The sequence below is a fragment of the Muscardinus avellanarius genome (assembly GCF_963383645.1).
Source record: "Muscardinus avellanarius genome assembly, chromosome: 19".
NCBI lineage: Eukaryota > Metazoa > Chordata > Mammalia > Rodentia > Gliridae > Muscardinus > Muscardinus avellanarius.
In genome coordinates, this window is record NC_137805.1 from 42,933,310 (window position 1) to 42,956,908 (window position 23,599).

General features: G+C 51.9%; 1 protein-coding gene across 1 annotated transcript in view; it reads right to left on the reverse strand.

Annotated features, from left to right (window-relative positions):
* Positions 1-3,411: 3,411 nt before the first annotated feature.
* The window catches only part of EPB41L1 (erythrocyte membrane protein band 4.1 like 1), a gene marked incomplete at both ends in the record, with an annotated part of 57,831 nt that continues 37,643 nt past the window's right edge, over positions 3,412-23,599 (reverse strand). The window contains 6 exons of the mRNA XM_080716519.1: positions 3,412-3,477; positions 14,421-14,537; positions 14,817-14,897; positions 16,978-17,061; positions 17,825-17,911; positions 22,065-22,145. Of these exons, the coding sequence (XP_080572645.1) occupies positions 3,412-3,477; positions 14,421-14,537; positions 14,817-14,897; positions 16,978-17,061; positions 17,825-17,911; positions 22,065-22,145 (516 nt within the window). The remainder of the gene's footprint in view (positions 3,478-14,420; positions 14,538-14,816; positions 14,898-16,977; positions 17,062-17,824; positions 17,912-22,064; positions 22,146-23,599) is intronic.

The window sequence follows — 23,599 nt, forward strand, 5'->3', positions numbered from 1 at the left end:
TGCTCTTGTTTATTTATTTATGTGTGGTACTTGGAACTGAACTCAGAGGCATTACCTCCTAGTTATAGCTCCAGCCTGATTTTGGTTTTTACTTGGAAAGAGGGTCTCGTTAAGTTGCTGAGGCTGGCTTTGAACCTGTGATTCTCTTGTCTCAGCCTCCCAAGTACTGGAATTACAAGTGCATACCACCACATCCAGCTCTTTTTTTTTGAGAGAAAGTCTGGGGATGGAACCCAGAGGCATTTGACCTCCAAGCAACACCCCCTGTCCTAGTTTTATTCTTTAATTTTTAATTAATTAATTAATTTGGGGGTACTGGGGTTCCTGGAAACCCTTCTGCCTCCGGGCTACACTCCCAGACCTATTTTTATATTTTTTAAATTTGGAAACAGGGTCTCTTAAGCCAGCAAGGCTGGTTACGCACCAGCGCGATCCTCCTGTCTCTGCCTCTCAAGCGTGGGGATTACAAGCGTGCGCCACCACACCCGGCTATTCTTTAATTTTTGAAACTGGATCTCACCAATTTGCAGAGGGCCTCACTAAGTAGCTGAGGTTGTCCGCGAACTGCGATCCTCCTGTCTCAGCCTCCTGAATGCTGGGATTACAAGCATGCACCACCATGCCCGGCTTCTAGCTCTCTTTTTATTTTAAACAAATAAAGCAGTGTGGAAAGACCAATTCCTTTTCAAAAAATGTCAGCATAGCCGGGTGTGGTGGTGCACGCTTGTAATCCCAGCTCTTGGGAGGCGGAGATAGAAGGATCGCACAGGTTCGAAGCCAGCCGTGCTGGCTTAAAAGACCCTGTTTCTAAAGATAAAAAAGTATAAAAATAGGTCTGGGAGTGTAGCCCGGAGGTACAAGGGTTTCCAGGAACCCCAGTACCACCAAAAAAAAAAAAAAAAAAAAGTCAGCATATTTATTGTCTTAACCCTCAAACAATAACAAATGTCTCTCATTCTGAATCAACACTTTATTTTTTTCAAATTGTAAGTCACAACCTATAATGGGGAAAGAAATCAATTTAGAAGGTTGTGACCAGCATTACTTTTTTAAAGTGAAAAGGGTAGAATTAAAAAAAATCTCAGAAGACACCACAAGTAGTAAAATCAAGTGTTATACTGAATGTGTTTGGATGCACATAAATGTATTTATACTATAGGTCACAGTCAAAAATATTTGAAGCCAGGCATGGTGGTGTATACCTGTAATCCCAGTACTTAGGAGGCTAAGACAGGAGAATCACAGATTTGAGGCCAGCCAGACTCAACAACTTAAACCCTCAGCAATTTAGTGAGGCCTGTTATTTATTTGTGGTACTGAGGATTGAACCCAGGGGCTTTTTACATCTGAGCTATATCCCCAGCCCTATTTCATTTTTTATTTTGAAACAAGGTCTCACTAAATTGCCAAGAGCCTCATGAGTTGCTGAGGCTAGCTTCAAACCTGCAATCCTCTAGTCTCAGCCTCCTAAGTACTGGGATTATAGCCTGCACTAAGCCCTGCCCTGCTGAAGCCCTGTTTTAATAAAAGTAAACAAGAAATAAAATAGGGCTGGGGGGTGCAGCTTGGAGGTAGAATGCTCCTGAGTTCGTTCCCAGTAGTTCTCCTTCCCCAGAAAAAGTTTAAAAGCTCTTAAGTACTTATATCTTCACCTTCCTAACTGTAATCTGGAACTCATAAAGTATTTAGCATTTGCTAAATGAACAGAAATTCCATTTGCAATAACTGCTCATTGATTAACTATCTTCCCTTGTGGCATCTGTGTACTCCTCCCCCCCCCCACCCCTGTGGTACTAGGGATTGAACCCAGGGGCATTCTACCTCCAAGCTACACCCCAACCATATTTTTTTTTTTTTTTTTTTTTTTTTGCGGGTCTGGGGATGGAACCCAGAGGCATTTGACCTCCGAGCTACACCTCCTGCCCGATTTTTTATTCTTCATTTTGAAACAGGGTCTCACTGAGTTGCAGAGGACCTCACTAAGTAGCTGAGGCTGTCTGTGAACTGCGATCCTCTGGTCTCAGCCTCCCGAATGCTGGGATTACAAGTGTGCGCCACCGCGCCCGGCTCTGTGTACTCCTTCTTGATAACATTTCTTTCATTCTCTTCACTCTATCTCCAGCAACTGGGACACGGTAAAGCACAAAGGACAGGCTGGGACAGGGCTGCTGAATGTGCACATAACCCTTGAGCGCATCAATCTGCTTCACCTACAGCTCTGTGAGTTGCTCACTGTCCTGGAATGCTGGCAGTCACATCTATCCAGTATCTCCACATCTGTCAACTCTCTTCCCTAATTCAAAACATCACCATCCCTCATCCAGAGAGTGCCTGCCCCTCAATCCATTCTCTATTAAACAGCCAGAGTAACCTTTTCAGAATGCCCACCATATTACCAGCATCCACACTTAGCCCAGAGTGGCTTCCCAGGTAGCCCTAGAGAAATCGATATTTATACTATGACCTCCAAAGCCTGCATGGTCTGGCTGGCCCTTGGCAACCCCTCCAACTTTTTTCATATCATGCTCCTTGACAAGTTCTGTTCCAACCCACACTGGCCTCTTTCAGGTCCTCAAATGGGAGAAAACTCTTCCCATCACACTTTGTCAAATCATTTTTCCTGATCCCAGCTCAAAATTCACCTCATTGGTTCGGCTTCCTTCAGGCTGGGGTAAGTCAAGTATCCCATCATAATACTCGATTTACATTTTCATTTTGATCATACGATTGTAATTTTGCATGGTGATTAAGGGCTGTCATTCCAAGAGTCTTGTGTCTTTTTGTAACTCTAGCACACACCAGACGCTTAATAAGCATTTATTTAATAAAAATATCCTTTTTTTTTTTTTTTTTTTTTTTTTTTTACGGTACTGGGGATGGAACCCAGGGGCATTCTACCTCCAAGCTACACCCCAGCCCTATTTTTTATTCTTTATTTTGAATCAGGGTCTCACTGAGTTGCAGGGGGCCTCACTAAGTAGTTGCGGCTGTCCGCGAACCGCGATCCTTCTGTTTCAGACTCCCAAATGCTGGGATTACAAGCATGCGCCACCACGCCCGGCTCATAATATCCATATTGTACACTATAAACAAAGGCTCGTCTCGGGAGAAGACCTTACCTAAGATACGCTGAGTCGGGCAGAATCTGGTCAAGTGCAGGTAAGGTCTCCAGCCCCCGAGCTCTGAAGTTAAGGCGAGAAGTTAGTCCGTGCGCCCCGGGAAGCCTGGAGGCGTTTTCTCAGACAGGCCTTCAGAGGTACCAGCGTCCCACGACCGGCCCCAGACCCAAGAGCGGCAGCCTCGGCCACACGCGCTTAGTTTGCCACGATTCCGAGCCGAGAAAGGGGGCAGCTTGGCCCCACACACAAAACCAGAGTAGGAAAAGGGGTTCGAGCCGCCACACTGACCCGCTCAACTCGCGATCCGGCACCACGGAAACGCACCGGAAGTCCGCCGCTCTTTGGCGTTGGGTGAGCGCTACCGAGAAAGCGATCCCGCGGAACCTTTGGTTGCGCGAGAAACGGTCCGTGCCGTCAGGTTCCGTCCTATCGAACGTTGCTTTTTACAACTGTTAAGATTTTGGGGTTGTTTTGTTTGCTTTGTTTGTTTGCTTGTTTATTTCCTTGCTTGCTTACCGCGGGGGCATTCTACCTCCGAGATACACCCCCAGCTCCACTTTCTTTTTATTTGGAAATAAGGTCTCCCTACGTTGGTGAGTCTCTCTACTCCTCGAGCCTGCTATTCTCCTGACTCAGCCTCTCAAGTACTGGGATTATAGGCGTGTGCCAGCACGCCTGGATAAGTTTTTCGTTTTACCTCCTGAGTTGTGGATAACAACTATCATTAATAGTCCTTTGGTCTCAAGCAGTCATGGTTACTAAAGCACCGTGCATGTTATGGCTATCCAGCACCCAAACAGGTGCTCAGCCAAGTCACTCAGCCCTAAGCAAGAGCCTCAGGAACCCCCACCCCCAGAGAAAACAGTAGCAGCAGCGGAGGAGGAGGAGGAGGAGGAGGAGGAGGAGGAGGAGGAGGAGGAGGAGGAGGAGGAGGGGGAGGAGGAGGAGGCCACTTCAGTTCCTCTGGTTGTGATCACCCAGTGTCTCCCAGGCCTGAGGAAGGGAACCTGCCAGTCTTGCCCTGCACTGCTTCCCTGTAATCCACCACGAAGCCATCTCAGTGCATTATGCATTAATTAATGACAGTATATAATATGTTATTAATAAACAGCCTCTCTTTGTGGGCCTTCCCCTGTGCCAGGTGGTTATCAGTAAGGGACCCACCAAAGAAGCAGGGTCAATGAAAATAGATATTAAGTAATTTATTGCAAGAAATTCACCTATGTGATGTGAGGGCTGGGTGGACAACACCCAAATCTGTAAGGCAAGCCATTGGGATATTGTTTCTAATCTAATGACATTAACCTAATCTAATGTCTAATTTAATGACATTAACCCTGGTAAATAGGAATCTGTATTCCCAATCTGAAAAAGAGAAAGCGGAGGTCCAGAGAAGGGTTACACAGCCAGAAAGTGGCAGAGCGAGGATGCAAACCAGAATCTGACTGGCTCTTTTTGTCCACGTGTGCTTGCTCCTTGGCTCGTCTGTGACATTTCCTCAGTGACAGCTGGACACACCAATCTATCTCAGTCAAAATTCATTTCTTAGAAGAAGGTTGCAGATCAGGTCAGGCCCTGTAGTCATGGTTAATCACCATGAGCTGCTGCAGGATTAACCAGAGGCAGCCTCTGTGATCATGCAGCCTGTACTGTCAGTTCCATTTCCTGCATGAAGAAGCTCAGCTGAGCTCTATGGGCTGGTGTCAGAGCTCCCTGTGCAAGCAGGCTCGCCACCATCTCAGTGACTCCAGGGCACAAGCTGCAGATGATGGCCCAGAATCCCACTTTTAGGTTGCATATCTATACAAACCAGGATTTCTCAGCCTTAGCACTATTGACATTTGGAGCCAGATAGTTCTTTGCTATAGACACCAGGCCTACACAATGTGCTATATTTAGCAGCATCCTAGGGCTCTAACCTCTAGATGTCAGTAGCACTGCTCAGTTGTGACAGCCAAAAATGTCTTCAGACATTGCTACGTGGGGGGAGGGGGATCGTCTTCTTTCCCTCCCCAGTTAAGAAATGCTAATCTAGCTGGGCATGGTGGCATATGCCTATAATCCCAGTACTTGGGAGGCTGAGGCAGGCAGACCACAGGTTTGAAGGTAGTCTCCGCAACTTAGTGAGGCTCTCAGCAATTTTGTAAGGCCCTATTTCCAAGTAAAATAGGGCTCGGGGTGTGTAGCTTGAAGGCAGAATGCCTTTGAGTTGTATCCCCACCACCACAAAAAAAAGGAAGAGAAAAAAAATAAAGAAATGCTGATCCAAATGAACCAGCCCCAATTATTCCTCAAATGCAGAGGCTAGCCCTGTATCTATGTGATACAGAGGCACAGACCCAGGAGGTATAGTACTATTTTCAAACCAGGTCCCATTCCAGAACCTCAGCAGTGACAGATTTTTAAAGGAAACCTACAGGGAAAATTCAGGAAATGACTCATGAGGCTCCGTGCAAGCAGATGCCTTTGACGATGGACAGGGATCTGGAGAAGGGAATTACTTTTTACCACATTGCCTTTTGTATCATTTAACTACCTTTACAAGAAAATAAATAGTATTTAGCACTAGAAATGACAGAAAATGCTCAGGTTACAAGTTTTTAAAAGTATTTAGAATGAGCCGGGCGTGGTGACGCACGCTTGTAATCCCCGCACTTGGGAGGCTGAGACAGGAGGATCGCACAGGTTCGAAGCTAGCCTCGGCTACTGAGTGAGGCTCTCAGCAACTTAGTGAGACTCTGTTTCCAAATAAAATATAAAATAGGTCTGGGAGTATAGCCCTGCGGTAGAAAAGCCCCTGGGTTCCACCCCCAGTACCACCAATAAAGTATTTAGAATGATACATATATCCTGCAACTCTGAAAAATACATATACATGGAAGAAAGAGTCACTTGTCAGATTTGGGGCAGGACAGGAAGGTGGCCTGTGGCGAGTCACTGGATAGAAGAAATGGAAAGTGTGCTGTGTATATGTACCCCAGGCAGTCCAAGGAATGAGTTTAGATTTTACATGGATTACAAGTTTTCACTTTAATGGTTTTACATTTATATTTATGGGGACCTCCTTTCTTTGTCAAGTGACACTAATTTTTCATTTATGGAATAATGTTTCCTTTTTAAATATACTTGTTCCCCCCACCCCATGAGTCAATTTGAAGAAAGTGAGTAACGGGACAGGTGATGGGAGGCTACAGAACACAGACGAAGGCTGTGGGCCAGGCTGAAGTTGCAGGCTGACGTATACATTAACCAGGAGGCTCCCACGGTGGGGCGTGGGGAGACCCCAGCCGAGGTACTCTTCTTTCAGGAAAAGGAGGGACCCTGCTGCTCCTCTACACCTTGCACCCCCCAGCCAGGTCTTGGGGCCCTTGCACTGTTTTGTCTAGAACGGTCTTTTCTATGTTCTCCTCGTGATTAATCCTTCTTTTCATTTGTCTCAAAATCACCTCTTCAGTGAGGCCCTGGCCGACCACCTGTTTGTGTTTTTCTCTGATGCTGAGGACTGATCGAGGGCCGCGCACACGCTAAGCATGCTCCCCACCGCTGAAGCACACGCCGCGCCCTGGCCATCTTGTTTAAAGTGACCTCCTGCCGGGCGTGGTGGCGCACGTTTGTAATCCCCGCGCTTGGGAGGCTGAGACAGGAGGATCGCGCAGGTTCGAAGCCAGCCGCGCACGCTGGCTTAGGAGACCCTGTTTCCAAATAAAAATGTAAAAATAGGTCTGGGAGTGTAGCCCGGAGGTAGAAGGGCTTCCAGGAACCCCAGTACCACACAAAAAATAAATAAAGTGACCTCCTGCCAGGTGTGGTGGCACAAGCCTGTGGATTCCAAGTTCGAGGCCACCCTTACATCAACTTAACGAGACTCTTTCCAAATAAAAAATGAAATAGGGCTGAGGCTGTAGCCAGGAGGTAGAATGCCATTGGGTTCAATCCTTAGCAGCACAAAAATAATTAAAAAATAAGAATAAAAAAATAAAGTGCTCTCCTTCAGTGACGTGCCTTCCCCTCCATGTCAGTCACCCCTAGCTGTCTGGAACTGGTTACCTCTTTTGGTGTCTGTTTCCTCCCAAGCCTGCGAGCTATTGTATGGCAAGGTCTCTGCTTTGTTTGCCATCACAACTGGAGAGCCTAAGCCCAGGCCTGGACCATACTGGGAGCGCCAAACACTTGTCGAATGGAAGTGTTCCACCTTGGGATGGCTCCATTTCAGTTTTAGTTCTTCCCTCAATACCAATTTGTATCGGTGCCAAGATCAGAGAAAAGGAGAGAGGGAGGACAAGGAAATCTGTGGTTCAGCATCAAACACATTTATTTCACTTTTATTGAGTATACAAGAACAGAGAGCACACGCATACAGCACAGAGCACTGAGGTGGGGGGGATGGGGACGAGAGGAGAAGGGGTAAAAAGGAACAGGACAGCATTGCAGTTGGTCGGTAAGGTGCTTTTGAAATTTAAAAAGAAAAAAAGAGGATTTAGAATGACGTTGCTCATGCAATCGCAGACCAGTCTTGGAATGTGCTTGCAGGATTCAAAAACTGAAACAGGTCCTGGCACTTCCTGTACCCTCTAATGGAAAAAAGCCAGAGAAAGCAAGATAAGAGAAAATAAAGATTTGCGTGACAGCGGGGTGGGGGCGACCTGGAGAGCATCTAGTACCTCCTGCTTGTTTTGCAAGTGGAGAAACTGAGGCCCCAAGGGGGAGATGAGACTGCCCTAATGTCAGATGGTGAGTTAGGGGCTGAGCCAGGCTGGCCAACTGGGATTCTGACTGCCCTCCGGGACTTTTCCCACTATGCTACCCGGCCTTCTGGGTGGAGAGGCAGCAGAGAGGATGAGAAGTATAAAACAGAAAGGGGGAAAATAGATTGAAGACAGACAAGACAAACGTCTCTATTCTCTATGGAGAGGAGGCAGGCGGCGCCCTAGAGTTCAGCTTTGCAGACCCCTCCTCTCTGGTGGCCCTGCCTGCCCCGCTGTGGAAGGAAGGTCAGAACGTCCATGGGGCGGGCTCCCCAAGCTCTGGTGGCCACAGCTAAGCCCATTCACTTCATCTCTGCTCCGAAGCCACACACCCAAGGTCTGTAAGCAGGTGCAGAACCCAGGAGAAAATCCTCCCCTTGAGGTGTGCAGGGTATGCTCAGGGTGCCTGGGTCCTGCCAAGACTCAGCCTGAGCCGAGTGTCAGAAAGGATGGAGCCATTTCAGCTCTTGGCCCAAAAGAATGGAAGCTCTCAGGTTGAGAAGGGCAGGAAGACGGTTCTGTGGCTCTTCACCTGCACAGAAAGTGGGCGGATGGCCACTGTGCCGGGGAGGTGACTGGTTCAGCCATCCGAGAGCGTCCCTGCTTCCCACCTACCCACAGCTACTCCAGTTTCTTGCCCTGCTTCAGGTGAGCACCAGCTAAGTTGCTAAGGGGTAGGTCACGGGGGAGCTGAGAAGCGAGCCAAGGGATGCATCTAGGCTGGGTCCAGCGGGGCACACCCCGGAGGACGTCCAGGGGGTGGGGAGAAGAGGGAGATGCTCAGAGGTGGCCAGCCGTGGCTGGGGCATAGGATGACCAAAGGGGCTTTCCAGGTCCCTCCTCTTTCTTTGCGCTTCCTCCTTCAGCCTTAGAACAGTGCCTGGCACAAGTAAGAACTCAATAAATATTTGTTGAATGAATTAATCGACGACTTTCGAAGCAGGACTAGGAGGTGAAATGGGACTGAGAAATTAAAAGTGGGAACATTTCCCTCAGAAAGGGATCTGCCCTGAGCTCAGGGAAGTAGGCTGAGGCAGGTGAGCCTAAGGAAGCCCCCGGGCGCCGAGGGCAATGCCCAGCTCGTCGCAGGCTTCCTCTGAGGACTCCTGTGGCCTCAAGGCAGTTTCTGGGACCTCAAGGGCACAGGTCAGGGCTCAGAAGCTGACTGCTGGGGAGGGTTCCCAAGCCAGGGCCTTACCACCACTCCTCTCCACTGTCCTGGGACAGGTTGAGGCCTTTGGAAACAGTTTGGACTTCTCAGGACCTGTCCTGTGTTCACAGTCTCTTCAGCATGGCTACTTTAGCCCAGAAGAAGAAAATAGAAGGGGAGGAGAAGGCTGTGCTGGCATATTCAGAGAGCCACCATCTTCTCCCTTGGCCAGGGTACCAGCTGCCTTCAGGTACAAAGCACCCACTACAGTGTGGTCAGGGAAGGCAAGACATGGCAGATGATAACAGCAAAACAAAGGAAGCGAGGACTAAAAACCAAGGCAGGCCCCCAGGGAGGTAGGAGGACTGAGCTAGGGGACCTAGCAGCAGAGGCCTGACTCCGGCCCGGGTCTGAGCACAGAGAAGGCCCCGCCTGGCTGCCACTGGGGGAGAAGGCATCTTGGACTAGCAGGTTCGGAACGCTGTGTTGCTTCCTTCTTGCCGAACCCCCACCTCTCCACCAGGGGCCCCCACTCTCCCCACCAATCACCCAATTACAAACACCACACACAGTATATTACTACACTGAACCCATCAGCCCCTACTGGGAGCCAGCCACACCCAGAGTCCAGTCTCCTCAGCTGGGCCAGTTCAGCAAGATCTAGGAACCTTGGGATACATCAATCACAGTCTGATAATTATAATTTTAAAATGTCAGCTTCATACTTACCAGCACTGTTTATTTTAATATTTGTTTCTTGTTATATGTAATATACATAACTTAAAAGCACATCCAGACAAATCTCCTACGAGCTGCACTTTCGTCATAAGAAACCAGAAAACAGTGTCTACTTCCCTTCCCGCGGCTTCATTTTCGGTTCTTGCTTTCTTTCCTCTTCTTTTTCCTGTGTCAGATGAGTCATCTGCAGCGGCCCTCAGCAGGGCCAGGGCACAGAGAGGGCGGGGGCAGGGGAGGGCAGAGGGAGCCGAGGGCCAGACGGAGAGCTGAGGGGGAGGGAGGCGGGAGAAAAGAAGGTGGATTCTGCAGCCCAGTGTCAAGACCTAGAAAGTCATGGTCCAGTGTCCCTCCTCTCCCTTTCCAAGTGGGAGCTTCCTCCCTCCCTCCCTCCCTCCCTCCTTTCCTCCTTTCCTTCCTTCCTTCTTTCCTTTCTTAAAAAATGGTTGACTGTGCGTGTCTTGCTGCTGCGACTTCTCTTGCTTGGCCGCGCGGTCGTTTTCCTTTGCACTTGCGGAAGCAACAGATGCTGGAGAACAGAAGGGGTGCTCACCCGCTAACTGGACTGTGCACATCCAGGGTGGAACGGCACTTCTACAATCATCGTGGTTTGGCTTGCTTTTGTGGTCCGGCAGGGGAGATGGGGAAGCGAGGGATTATGGTTGTCATCATTTTTTTTTTTTTCCTGAAAAATCCCACCAATTACTTGATTTGTCTGCAAAGGAAATGTAGGCTGTTGGAAATGTTTGTTGTTGCTGTCGGCCGACTGCTCCGCCAGCCCCAGCAGCAGTGCAAGGACGCGGTGTTTCCTGTATATATATCTATATCTCTATATATCTATATATATATATATGCTTTTCCCTTCCCAGTCTCTCATCAGTGACAGTACGTTGCAGCTGGGACATCGGTGTTGGTGTCGGAGAATCCAGAATGAAGGCCCCTTCTTGACGGTTCTCTGGCTTGGGTTGGACCAGAGTGCCAGCATCTCTGCACAGAGGTCAGGAGTCCTGGGAGCCGGAGGCCGGGCAGGTGGGGTGCAAAAGGAAGAAGATGAGGGAAATTAGTAACTTTTGTCACCTTGGTTATTTATTTGTTTACTTATTTATTTGGGTGTTGGGGATTGAACCATGCATGTTCTCCCTCCAAGCTATACCCCCAGCTCTATTTTATTTTTTATTCTGAAACAGGGTCTTACTAGGTTGTTGAGGTTGTCCTCAAACCTGTGATCCTCCTGTCTCTGCCTCCCAAGTCCTGGGATTACAGATGTGTACCACCACGCCTGGCTGTCACTCACCTTATTTATTTATTTATTTATTTATTTATTTATTTACGGTACTGGGGATGGAATCCAGGGGCATTCTACCTCTGAGCGACACCCCTAGACCTAATTTTTTACTCTTTTTTTTTTTTTTTTTGGTGGTACTGGGATTCCTGGAAGCCCTTCTACCTCCGGGATACACTCCCACGAGCTACACTCCCAGACCTATTTTTTTTTAACTTTTTTATGTGGAAATAGGGTCTCTTAAGCCAGCAAGGCTGGCTCCGAACCAGCGTGATCCTCCTGTCTCTGCCTCCCAAGCACGGGGATTACAAGCGTGCGCCACCACGCCTGGCTTTACTCTTTATTTTTGAAACAGAGTCTCACTGAGTTGCAAGGGGCCTCACTAAGTAGCTGAGACTGTCCAAGAACCGTGATCCTCCAGTCTCCGCCTCCTGAATGCTAGGATTACAAGCGTGCACCACCATCCCAGGCCTGCCACTCACCTTTAAATACAGACCAAGAAGTTGTTTGAGGTATCCCTTACCATATGCTCACTACTGTGGCCCAGAGAGTGACTTGTCCAAGGCCACACGGCTTGTGCGTGGCAACTGAGAACTGCCCCAACCTGAGCCTGACTCCAGAGTCCACTGTGTTTGCTCATTGTTTCTAGGGAAAGGGTATCTTTTACTTCTGCCTGAAATAGTGTTAAAACAACCTTTAAGCCGGGCGTGGTGGCGCATGCTTGTAATCCCCGCGCTTGGGAGGCAGAGACAGGAGGATCACGCAGGTTCAAAGCCAGCCGCGCGTGCTGGCTTAGGAGGCCCGCTTCCAAATAAAAATGTAAAAAAGAGGTCTGGGAGTGTAGCCCGGAGGTAGAAGGGCTTCCAGGATCCCCAGTACCACCAAAACAACAACAAAAAAACACAAAACAAACAAACAAAAAACAACCTTTAACACTGAGGTCAGCTCACAATCATTCTACGTGTGTGTGTGTGTGTGTGTGTGTGTGTGTGTGTGTGTGTATTCATTACTGAGTTACTGGGGGTTGAACCCAGAGACATTTTATCTCCAAGCTACACCCCAGCTCTATTTTATTTTTATTTTGAAACAGTCTTGCTAAGTTGATGAGAGTCTCACTACTTGTTGAAGCTGTCTTCAAACCTACAATCCTCCTGTCGCAGCCTCCCAAGTGCTGGGATTACAGTGTGCTACCACCACGCCCAGTTTCTTCCTATCTTTCTGTGAAATAGAAACTTCTTCTTATAGTTCTATGAAATATTTAGCCAGGACTACAAATATTCTGTCTTTACTTGGAGTCTAATGGATTCAGTTTCATGCAGCCAATCGACCACATTCCAGCTCCACGATGGTGAGGCAGCCACCTAATGTGTCTGAGTCTCAGTTTCCTCATTTGCTAAATGAATGAGCAGATAACAGTACTATGTCAAGTGCAGAGCCTGGTGCCTGGAGCTGTGCAAACGCTCCAGAAACAACAGCAACTGGCTCTACTATGACGGCCATGGTCATTTGGCTGATAGCTAAACACAGTCTGAGAAGATTAAGTGACCTGCTCGAGGTCACAGAGCTAATAGAGGGCAGGGCTTGAGATTCTAAAGTAGGAGTGTAGAATGACCGAGCTCTTCACTGGGTTCCAAGACGCATCTATCCACTAAGCCTGAGTGTGCCGGAGCACTGGAGGTTGAAAGCAGGGGCATTCAACCTTTGAGCTACACCTCCAACCCTTTATTTTTTGTTTTGAAACAAGTTCTCACTAGGTTGCTTACTAAGGCTGGTCTTAGGCCTGCTATCTTCCTGTCTCAGCCTCCTAGTACTGGGGACTTTTTTTGAAACCCCTTCAGGGAGATTTTTCTGCTTCAGAGAGCTCACCCCAGAATTAGTGGGTGTGACTCTCCTAAGAATCAGGGATGGCTCCTACTTGGCAATAAGTCATGGTAAAAGCATGTGGGTGGAAAAGGCAAAGAAGAAACTTCTGGCTTTCTGGGGCAACATAAACACAGTGACCTTTACAGAATGATCCAGAGGAAAGAGAGATGCATGGTGGTGCGGGGGCAATGGCATCAAAGAAAGAACTGAAGAGGAGGGACTGAGACAGCAGAGGGAGCAGGGAGGCGCTGGGTGGACGCTGCAAAGCGCTGGGGTGGGCCGAGGTGGCGCCAGGGAAGGGAGCTCCAAATAGCCAGAGAACCTGGAAGGCATGGGTGTGCTGGGGAAGGTGAGAGGGACGAGGGAATGGAGAGAAGACATGAAACACAGGGCAGCCGTGCCGGGAAGGGGCACAGCAGAGGAAACCACTGGGTGGGCTTGCTCCGGCTCCTCACTGAGAAAATGAGGAAACTGAGTCCTCAAAGGGAAGAAACTGTGGGCACACCCTGGCCAGTAGCACGGCTACAAAGCCAGGTCCCTGGGTCTCAGTGAGCCACTGTGTACCGGCCTTGAATCTGTGTTCCTCCTCTCTCAGATGTGTATAAAGTGCATAAATTGAAATGTGAATAAGAGCTCGACATCTCGTAACCCACCCAGCTGGAGACACAGTTCTGGCACCCAGGGGTTCCCTGGCAGCTCCTCACTGTAAAGACACAGCCCAGAAGTAACACGATCCTGTCTTTTATCATCACGAGGATCGAAGTTTTTCCTGTTTTTGAACTTCCAATGGAAGTTCAAAAATGGAATGGAATCATACAACACGTACTTTCCGTAACTAGCTTATTTCACTCAGCTCAACACCTGTGAGGTTTTGTTTTAAGATCTGATACAATTCAGTTAAGTTTCCAGAGGGACCAGAGAAATTGCTTCCCATTCTAGGCTGCTAGAAGCCCTGCGTGCACCAACACAATCCCATTCCTACTGACAAGGCATTGATAGCTTACCACAAAACAAGAGAATACAGGGCCCCTAAGAATCTGGCCCTGGGAGGGCTCCGAAGTCAAAGCTTTGCAGTCAAACAATGCAGGTGGGGTGAGGGCTTTTGGTGTCACATCCTCTTAGAAATACCCAGTTAGTTGTGGTAAAGACAGAGTCTTGGGACAGGAACGTGGCACTGGGCTGGTAGGACTTTTTCTGCCTTCCCGTGAGTCATATGTGCCTCCACCTGCCCCCCTCAGCCCCAGTGTCAACCCTCTGCCCCCTTCTCTTACCACTTCTGGGCTCACTCCTCTATGTTTGGGTTAGAAACCCCAAAGAAACCAAGAAAGCAAGGAGAAACCTCTCCCTCTCCCTTTCACCGGAATCTGGGGGAGCAGCCTCTCTCGCCCCATCCAGCTGTGAACCGAGCAGGCGAGGGAAGGGTGAAAATGTGCCAGGGCCCAGCCATGTGGGCTCACAGGTGGGAAGGACCCAAGGATCTTGCTCCTGCCTCCTCCTCCGGTGGCTGCTGCGCCTCAGAGCCATACCTGCGGCTTCTTGTCCCTCTCCTCCGGGGATGGGTCTGTTTCTCTGTATACGACAGCTTTGGTTACCAGCATGTCAGGATGCTGTAGCTTGGCCTCCTTGATGGCCAGTGCCAAGGCCTGGTGGGCGGGAGAGCAAAGCGAGGCACCATAAGATGCTGAGCATGAGACACTGGAGAATACAAGTCCTGAGTGCACAGTTGGGGAAACTGAGGTCCAGGGAGGGGCAGAGTTAAATGGTTAGAGGGAAAGGGTTGCTCTATTTCCCGGCCCGATTTCCCGGCCCCTTCTGGTTCTCATTCGATACCCCTTCCTTGAGAGCTCCTTGTCTAGAAGGGCTAGCAAGAAACGGGTGTTTTCTCTGCCCAGGCAATGCCACTGGTTCCCTACCCCCCATACCTGGTCTTGATCGACGTCTTCATCCCCAGTAATGATGATTCGCTTCTCGATCCTCGTCTCGGAAAACCCTCCCTTCACAGTCTGGAGAGGGGGGAGGAGAAGGGGAAGAGAGGGGGAGGAGGTGAGGCCACTCTTTGGTCTTCTGGGGCAGCAGCAGAGACAGGGGAGCTACCCAAGCACCTCTCAAGGACAGGCGAGAACCAACAGTTCCTTCTCTCCTGGCTTCCTCCACCTCTTCTTTTTCTAGTTTTGCGACTTGAGACTGTAGATACTGCCTGGCGGCCGCCGCTGCCCAACTCCTGAGCTGCCCCATCGGGGTGTTCCAAGCCCAGTGCGGATGCTGCCGCCCTGACGCTGGCCAGCAGTGCCTCAAGGCCCTGGGCTGAGTCTGTACGCGTGTCTCCCGGTTCTGACCTTTCTGGCTGTGCTGATCTTAGGTGTGCAAAGGCCCTGCTCGCCTCGCCAGGCTGCGGGCGCTTCGGGGCCAAGCCTGTGTTTTGTTCGTCCACATCTCCTCCTCCCCAGTGTCTTGCCCACCGACCAGGGCAGCGCTGAATGCAGACTTGTTGGATGGACACATGAATGAAATGTGAATGGCGACGTGGTTCTACCCTAAATGACTTCAAACAGTGCTACAGAGAAGACTGTACAGATGACACTCGTGACCTCCAGGGCCTGGGGCACTTTAAGGGAGGGTGTGGCTGGGAGAAGTCCCAGCTGGAGTCAGGCAGGACCAAGAGGGTCCATCTGCTCTGAGGCATGTGATGTAAAACCTTCCCTTAGAGCTGGCGGAGCAGCTGGCACTGCTCACTGATGCTTTCGTGCAAAGATTCTTTTTGGAAATGTAACAAAAAACTGAGTCCTGCGTGGGAGCAGGCCAGGGCAGGGCAGTAATGTCATCAACTTCTTCAGTGGCTCAGCAGGACCGCAACTCAACCACTTGGGCTCAGCCTGGCTCCTCCAGGCCTTCCTGGGCCCCTCCTGCCTTCCTTCTAGCCATGTGAGTGTGGCTTCTAGCTGGCCTGTCCCCAGCACTCTGTCCTCACAGCCCGCAGGTGATACCCCAGGAACACCTCTCTCCTCTGGCCCTTCTCTCCTCTCCACTCCAACTCCCAGCTGGCCCGGCCCTCACCTGCAGGCCTGAGCTCGTGGCAGGCTCTCTCCTTAACTCTCCTTCCTTTTCCATCTGTTGGCACCTCCTGATGGACCTAGCAGCCTCTCCTTAAGCCTGTTTTCATTGGGTCGCTGGTCAGCTTATGAACCTTTGTAGCTTAATTACCCGGGGACTTGGCTCTCCCGTGGTCAGATCTGTCCTGGTTCCTGTCTGCTGCCCCCAATCCAACCAGCTTCCCAGTTCCATGTGCTAAGTGCTGCCTCCCGTTTCCCACAGAGGCACCTTGCTACACAGCAGCCCCAGACAAGAGGCCAGCGTGAGACTGATGCTCGTGAACCAGTAAGCAAACACCGCAGTTTCTCCTCCATCTTATTTTTCTTTCGTGTGTGTGTGTGTGTGTGTGTGTGTGTGTGTGTGTGTGTGGTACTGGGGATGGAACCCAGGGGCATTCTACCTCTGAGCTACACCCCCAATCCTATTTCTTATTCTTTATTTTGAAACAGGGTCTCACTGAGTTGCGGAGGGCCTCACCTCCTGTAGCTGAGGCTAGCCGTGCATCTGTGATCCTCCTGTCTCAGCCTCCCAAGTACTGGAATTACAAGCACGCACTATCAAGCCTGGCTCTCTCCTCCATCTTTTGCTTTGCTTAGAGCGCCTGCGACTGTCTTCTCCCCCCTCAGGTGTCCTGCCTGGCATCCCAGGACCCTGCTCACACTGCTTCTTCTAGGAAGCTCTTCGCGTTCTCGAGGAGCCTCCTCCTCAGCACCCTCTAAATTCCTCCAGCACTTAAGGTCTATGTACAAGGTGCGCACGCCGTGGTTCCCGGTGACTTTGAAAGAGAGGGTCTCATCCCCCAGTGCGGCTGTCAACACTGAGGACAGGGCCCCGGCCTGGGATGACAGAGTGAGGGCAACGCCCGCAGTCCTCTAGGAACTGGCAGTGCCACGGGCCTCCTGTGTCCACCTTACAGGTTGAGAAGCCGAAGCCAAGCCACAGTAGTGACCTTCCCTCCTGCAGCCGCTGGGCCAGGCGCCTGCTGCTACTCACTTTGGTGACATGGGTGGTGGTGGAGGTGGAGAGGGTTTCCGCAGTGGCGCCGTAGGTGCTGGTGAGAACATCTTTCCCGATGATCTGCAGAATATAACCACCCCCACCCAGGGCATCAGGTCAGGACACCAGGCTCATCAGGGGTGGGCGGGAGAGGGGGCATCCAGGGGCAAGCAGGGGCCCCCTGAAGGTGAGGTTTGGAAACCAAGACCCTCTGAACCATGAAGTACTCAAGAATACTAGAATCCTAGACTCATAAAATTCTCAAACCCCAGAATCTGAGATTCCTAGAGCTTGAGGTTTCTGAGGCTCAGAATCCTAACAACACCTAGACTCTGAGATTCCTAGAATCTTACAAGAATGAACCGAGGGGTCCAAGGTAGAGATGGAGCCTTCCTGGTCCTCCATCCTGTCTCAGCCAGGAGCATGCTCACTCTGGGACGAGAGGCTGAGAAAAACTGACTTAGAGAACCAAAGAGCTGGAAGAGACCTCACAGTGAAAGCCTTGGGGTTGAGGGCGGGGCAGCCAGGCCAGATCCAGGCCCAGAATCCGGGCCTCTGGACCCCGAGGGCACTGCTCTTCCTGGTGGCTAAGGAGGGTGGATGTAGAAGGCTTTACCCCCAGACTGCAGTGCCCTGCTTATGTGACTGGGGAGGGGCGAGGGCGACTGATGAGACTCCAGAGGGCTCCAGGGAGTGCAAGGGCTTCTGAAGATGATGCCGTTTCCTAGCTCTGCACTTAGCAGGGCACCTTCTGGGCCCACGCTGCACTTGCTGCAGGCCACAGGTGGGCCATGCGCAGGCTCTCAGCTCAGTCCCCTAGCCTGAGCTGGCCCTGCCCACTTACCGGAGAAAGAGAACGGATTTCCGTGGCCGCCGTCTGAGGGCCTGGGATCATGGCAGCTGCCCCCTTCCCGGACTTGAGACTGTTTTCCTGGGGAAACAATAGTGCTCAGATGGCCAGGTCTCAGGTGGGCGGCCCCGGACGCCGGAGCGCGTGGCCTCGTGGCCCTCGTGGCCACAGGCTGAGGAGTAACTTAGAAGCAGACCACTGAAGTCTCTCTCACCCATCCCTCCCTCGTTCATTCACACACACACATCTGCATACGTGCTCGCTCCCATTCACTCCTTTAACACACTTGTTCAGTGAACATTTACTGAGTGCCGGTGGTGAGATGCTGTGGTGGGCAAGGCAGCGCACTGCTCTCTGGAAACGCTGCCACAGGAGCGGGGACACTCAGGCTCTTGTCCTGAACCTGCCCTGCTCTAGCCGCGTGCCTCGGGCAGAGCCGCCTCTCCTCACAGGCCTCAGGCATTCACAGAGGCCTCATGGAGCCACCGCGGGGACAGGGCTGTGCAAACCCAAAGCTGTAGATCAACACGAGAGCAGAGGCTGGAAGTTAACATACTTACTGCTTCTGGCGTACTTTGCTACATGCTAGGCGTTATGCACGATCGCACAATAACCGCGGGAAATTGTTTTTAATATTCCTGTTTTGCAGATAAGAAACAGGAGGGTTCGCATCCCCTAGCGAGTGGGTGGTGGAGCAGGAGTTAGCTCCACACCAGGCAGGCCCCAAATCCCATAGGTGCGAGTTCTACACCGCCACTCCGCCCCTCTCTGCCTCGGGACTGGTGCTTGAGCCACTCCTCCTCTCCCAGCTTGGCTCTGACTGAGAGGTCTGCCTGTCATCGCCCCTGGACTCAGCACCCACATCCGGCCGGGCCCCGGCTGTCTCCCACTGTGGCGCTATTTCAAGGCTCATCTTTGCCCAGGGCCCAGGACTGCCCACCCTTCAGCTTCTCTGTGGACTGCATTGGCTCGGTGCCTGCCTGCCTGCCAAGGGACAGGGAAAACAGAAACCCTCCGCCTTCTCCTTGCCTCTCCCACACCTGCCTCTAGCCCGTGGCAGGCACACCATCACAGGGCACCTTCTCAGAGGTGAGGGCAGCCTTCAGACTCACGTTCTCTCCCCGGCTTGGAGGACAGCCACCCGCCCTTCTGGGTGCTGCTGTGACTTGGGCCATTCTGCCACGAAGCCTCTTCTTCCCACTGCTCCCCCTTTCCCAGGGCTCCCCTCTGAAAGCAGAGGCCACTCAATGGGACCCAGATGGTTCAAAACAAAGGTGCCATCTGCTCCTCCTGGCCCCTTGCGTGTCCTCGGCCAGGCCCCTCTCCTGCTGGGCGCGTCCTCTGCCTGGTAAGGCCATCGAGTCGCGCCTCCATCACACTCAGGGCTCTCCTCATGCGCCACCCTCAACCTTCAGGGCTTCCGCTGAGCCCTTTACCTGATGCCCAGCTGTTTCTCAAGCCTGAGACCTTTAAGGCCAATTGTCTCCTAGACTTTATCCCTGGAAGTGCCCACAGGCCCCTCACGCTCATGGGATCTCAAGAGGAACTGGCTGCTTCCTGCACCCTGATGCAAAAAGAGCTCTCTCCTCTCCTGTTCACCCCAGTGGTTCTCACTCCTAACGGGCGTCAACTGGCAGGCTTGTCAAAACCGACCTGGCAGCTGGGCGTGGTGGCGCACGCTTGTAATCCCAGCATTTGGGAGGCTGAGACAGGAGGATCGTGGTTCGTGGACGGCCTCGGCTACTTAGTGAGGCCCTTTGCAACTCAGTGGAACCCTGTTTCAAAATAAAGACTAAAACATCGGGCTGGGGGTATAGCTCGAAGACAGAATGCCCCTGGGTTCCACCTCCAATACTGGGGGGGGGGGGAAGACCCAGAAAAAAAAAAAAAGAGCAGGGTCTGAGAATCTGCCATTCTCATAGATGCTTGGGATCACGCTGAGAGAAGCAGTGTGCCCAGCCCAGCCTTCCTCCTGTTACCTGAACCTTCTACCATGAGCAAATCCTACACTGGCCTGCCTCCAGGCCTCCCCAAGCCCCAGCCCTCCTCTTCGTCCACCTCTTCAGATCGGCCGGGCCCCGCCCCTGCAAACCAGGCCCTGCGATAGCCCTGCTCCCCTGTGTGGCCCTGAGGCCAGACAGTCTCCTCCAGTGCTGGATTCCCAGGACCTGATATGGTGTTTCACACTTCATGGGTGTTCAATATTTATAGGAAGAAATGGGAGAAAAAAGGAGAGGGGAGGGGAGGAGGGAAAGGGGAGGAGGGAGGAAGGAGGGAAGGGATTTTTGCACCAGTCCATGCTCCACACGAGTGGCTAATCTAAAACACAGACACATAATTGATGATGTCATGCTCCTACTTAGAAAACCTGACTCCCCGATGGAGTCTGAACTTCATACACGATGCTGGAGGCCCCTTAGGCTCGGACCCAGCCCTCTGTCCAGCCTCTTCTCTCTGCTCCTCCTGGCCACACGCCCTTCCCCAGGTGCTTGCTGAGTTTCCCCTGCTCTGCCCCTGCCTAGAATGGCTCCTCCCACTAGGTCGCACCTCCAGGGCCTCTCCTGGCAGGGAGCCGTGCTCCTGGTCCTCTAGGCTAGCTGCAGTCCTCTGCCCCATGGGGGCAGGTAAGATTGGGCAGCAGCTCATGGCTACACACTACTCCTGTGCCAGGCATCGCCTTCGGGGCTTTGTGGAGATTACTGTAGTTCATCCTCACATGAACCCATAGGGGAAGTGCCCCTACCCCATTTTATAGAAGTGGAAACTGAGGCTTGGAGAGGTTCAGGTGACTTGCCCGAGGTCATCCAGCCAGGAAGTGAGACAGCTGGGCCCTGTTCACCACTGTGTGCCCCAGACCTACCTCCAGGGCCGCAGTGCATTACAGGAGCTCATGGCCGTGACTGGGCACGGATCCTAGCAGGCAGCGCACTTTCTCCAACTCTAACCCTGTACCAGGCAGGTGGCAGAGACCCATCAATGTTTGGGGAACAAATGAATGGATGGATGGATGGATGAGTAAATGAATGATAGAACTGCCTGCTCACCACAAGGACGAGTCACGTTTAGCCCCACAAGCATCCCCAGGCCCCACGTGAAGGCTGCGGGAAGAGGAGGAACTGTGGCCGGGGACAGTGTACAGGCTGGTAACTAGTTTGGGTTTGTTGATGCTAAAAATCTTTGTTTATTCAAAACCTACCTGCTGAGCAGTCTACATTACTGGAGTTCTCTTCGCATGTGTATGTCAGGGGTTTGGCAAGCAAAAGCATTTAAAACAACTCTCAATAGCTCAAGATATATATTAGGGGGCGCTCCCTTCTGCGGCTGCAGCCCCGCCCCAGCACCAAGCGGCCGATGTTCACAAAGGTTGGGACGTGGAGCAGAGCAGAGCGTGGAGGTTGAAAGTGGGGCTTCTGGTGTGGGAATGCCAGGATTCAACCCGGTACTACCGCTTATTGGTTGTATGACCTTGGGTAAGTCATTTTACCTCTCTGAACTCAAGTTTCCTCATCTTTGAAGGATGTAGAAGAAAAAACATCCACCTCACAGTTTCAGAGTCCACTCAAGAGTTCTCAGCACGTTGCCTGGCACGGTCACCTGTGCTGAATGTTATCTGTTCTACTCATTCCTAAAGATCTGGAGTCTCTTAGGAACCCTCAAAGCAGGCAGGATGGGGGATTATTTCCATTTTACAGATGGGATACCTGAGGCCAAGGACCTTCATTCATGGGTCAGACAGCAAATAGGTAGCAGAACTAAAAGGTCCCTTGAGCAGTGTCCAAAATCCTGCGTCCAGCTCAGGCTCACTGCTGCCATCTACTGCTCACAGCAAGTAAGTAGCCTGAGACAGAAAGCATGAAGCCACCTGGAGGACGGGGAGTACTTCAGGCTCACCTTCAGCCTAGAGGTAAGATTCACAAGCGAATCTGGGGCTGATACCCATGCACACCAAAGATCGACTGGACGGACCATGCTGCCCTGCGTGGCCGAGGTGGTCCAGATGTCTGGGACTCAGGGGATTCCCCCCTCCAACATTATTTAATTGGGAAAGGGGAGGCCTGATGGTAGTCCTGGGGACACTAAGGTACCAGACAGTAAACATTTGCTTATAAGTCTCGAGGCATGCGGGGAGGCAGCTGAGACGCTCTGGAGCAGCGGGCATTGTTTGCTTGTTACTTGGCTGTTTTGCAGGGAGAGGGGCTGGTCAGAGAGGGAGCCTCCTGGGGGCCCCACTTACCATGGTGGTGGATATGGTCTCTGTGGTGATGGAGGGTGTGGTTGCCATGAAGTCCTTCCCCACTGGGGCACTCCCATCAACCTGCAGGCCAGAGGAGCAGTCATTAGAAACGGAGAACTAGCTGCAACATCTGTCACCTGGGTTCCCAGCATTCACAGTGACAAAATGTCAGGCTGTGAGAGTGAGCAGGCACTGGGGTTGGTCCACATGCACCTGCAGGGCCTCCCTCTCAGGCCTCCCTCACAGGCCTCCCTCACAGGCCTCCCTCACAGGCCTCCCTCACAGGCCCCCTCACAGGCCCCCACCACAGGCCTCCCTCACAGGCCTCCATCACAGGCCCCCTCATAGGCCTCCTTCACAGGCCTACATCACAGGCCCCCTCATAGGCCTCCTTCACAGGCCTCCCTCACAGGCCCCCATCACAGGCCTCCCTCACAGGCCTCCCTCACAGGCCTCCATCACAGGCCTCCATCACAGGCCCCCTCACAGGCCTCCCTCATAGGCCTCCTTCACAGGCCCTCTCACAGGCCTCCCTCACAGGCCCTCTCACAGGCCCCCATCACAGGCCTCCCTCACAGGCCTCCATCACAGGCCTAACAAACTTCCATCACAGGCCTCCCTCACAGGCTTCCTCACAGGCCCCCATCACAGGCCTCCCTCACAGGCCTCCCTCACAGGCCCCCACCACAGGCCTCCCTCACAGGCCTCCCTCACAGGCCTCCATCACAGGCCCCCTCACAGGCCTCCCTCACAGGCCTCCCTCACAGGCCTCCCTCACAGGCCTCCATCACAGGCCCCCTCATAGGCCCCCTTCACAGGCCTCCCTCACAGGCCCCCATCACAGGCCTCCCTCACAGGCCCCCACCACAGGCCTCCCTCACAGGCCTCCCTCACAGGCCTCCCTCACAGCCCCCCTCACAGGCCCCCTCACAGGCCCCCTCACAGGCCCCCATCACAGGCCTCCTCACAGCCCCCCTCAAAGGCCCCCTCACAGGCCTCCCTCACAGGCCCCCACCACAGGCCTCCCTCACAGGCCTCCTTCACAGGCCCCCCCTCACAGGCCCCCATCACAGGCCTCCTCACAGCCCCCCCCCCCCCATCACAGGCCTCCTCACAGGTCTCCCTCTTCATTTCAACCATTTTATTTGGCAAAGGAAAAAAGTCTCAATTGGACAAATTCTGTCCAAATTTCAATGCATGTCATCTTTGATCAAGGAATCCACGGGAATTTACTATTTGTGTATGAACTCTGAAAGTTTACCAAAAAAATATGAACAAAGAAGTTAATCACAGCACTACGAAAGACAAAAACCACCACAGGGTCAATTAATGGAAGAGCAAAATAAATTAGGGCTCGATTCCTAAGTGCAACTACAAGTAAACTGGGGCCAGGCCTGGTGGCACACACCAATATTCCCAGTATTTGGGAGGCCAAGACAGGAGGATCACAGGTTCAAGGCCAGTCTTAGCAACTTAGTAAGGCCCTCAGCAACTTGGCAAGATCCTGTTTCAAAACAAATAAATAAACAGGACTG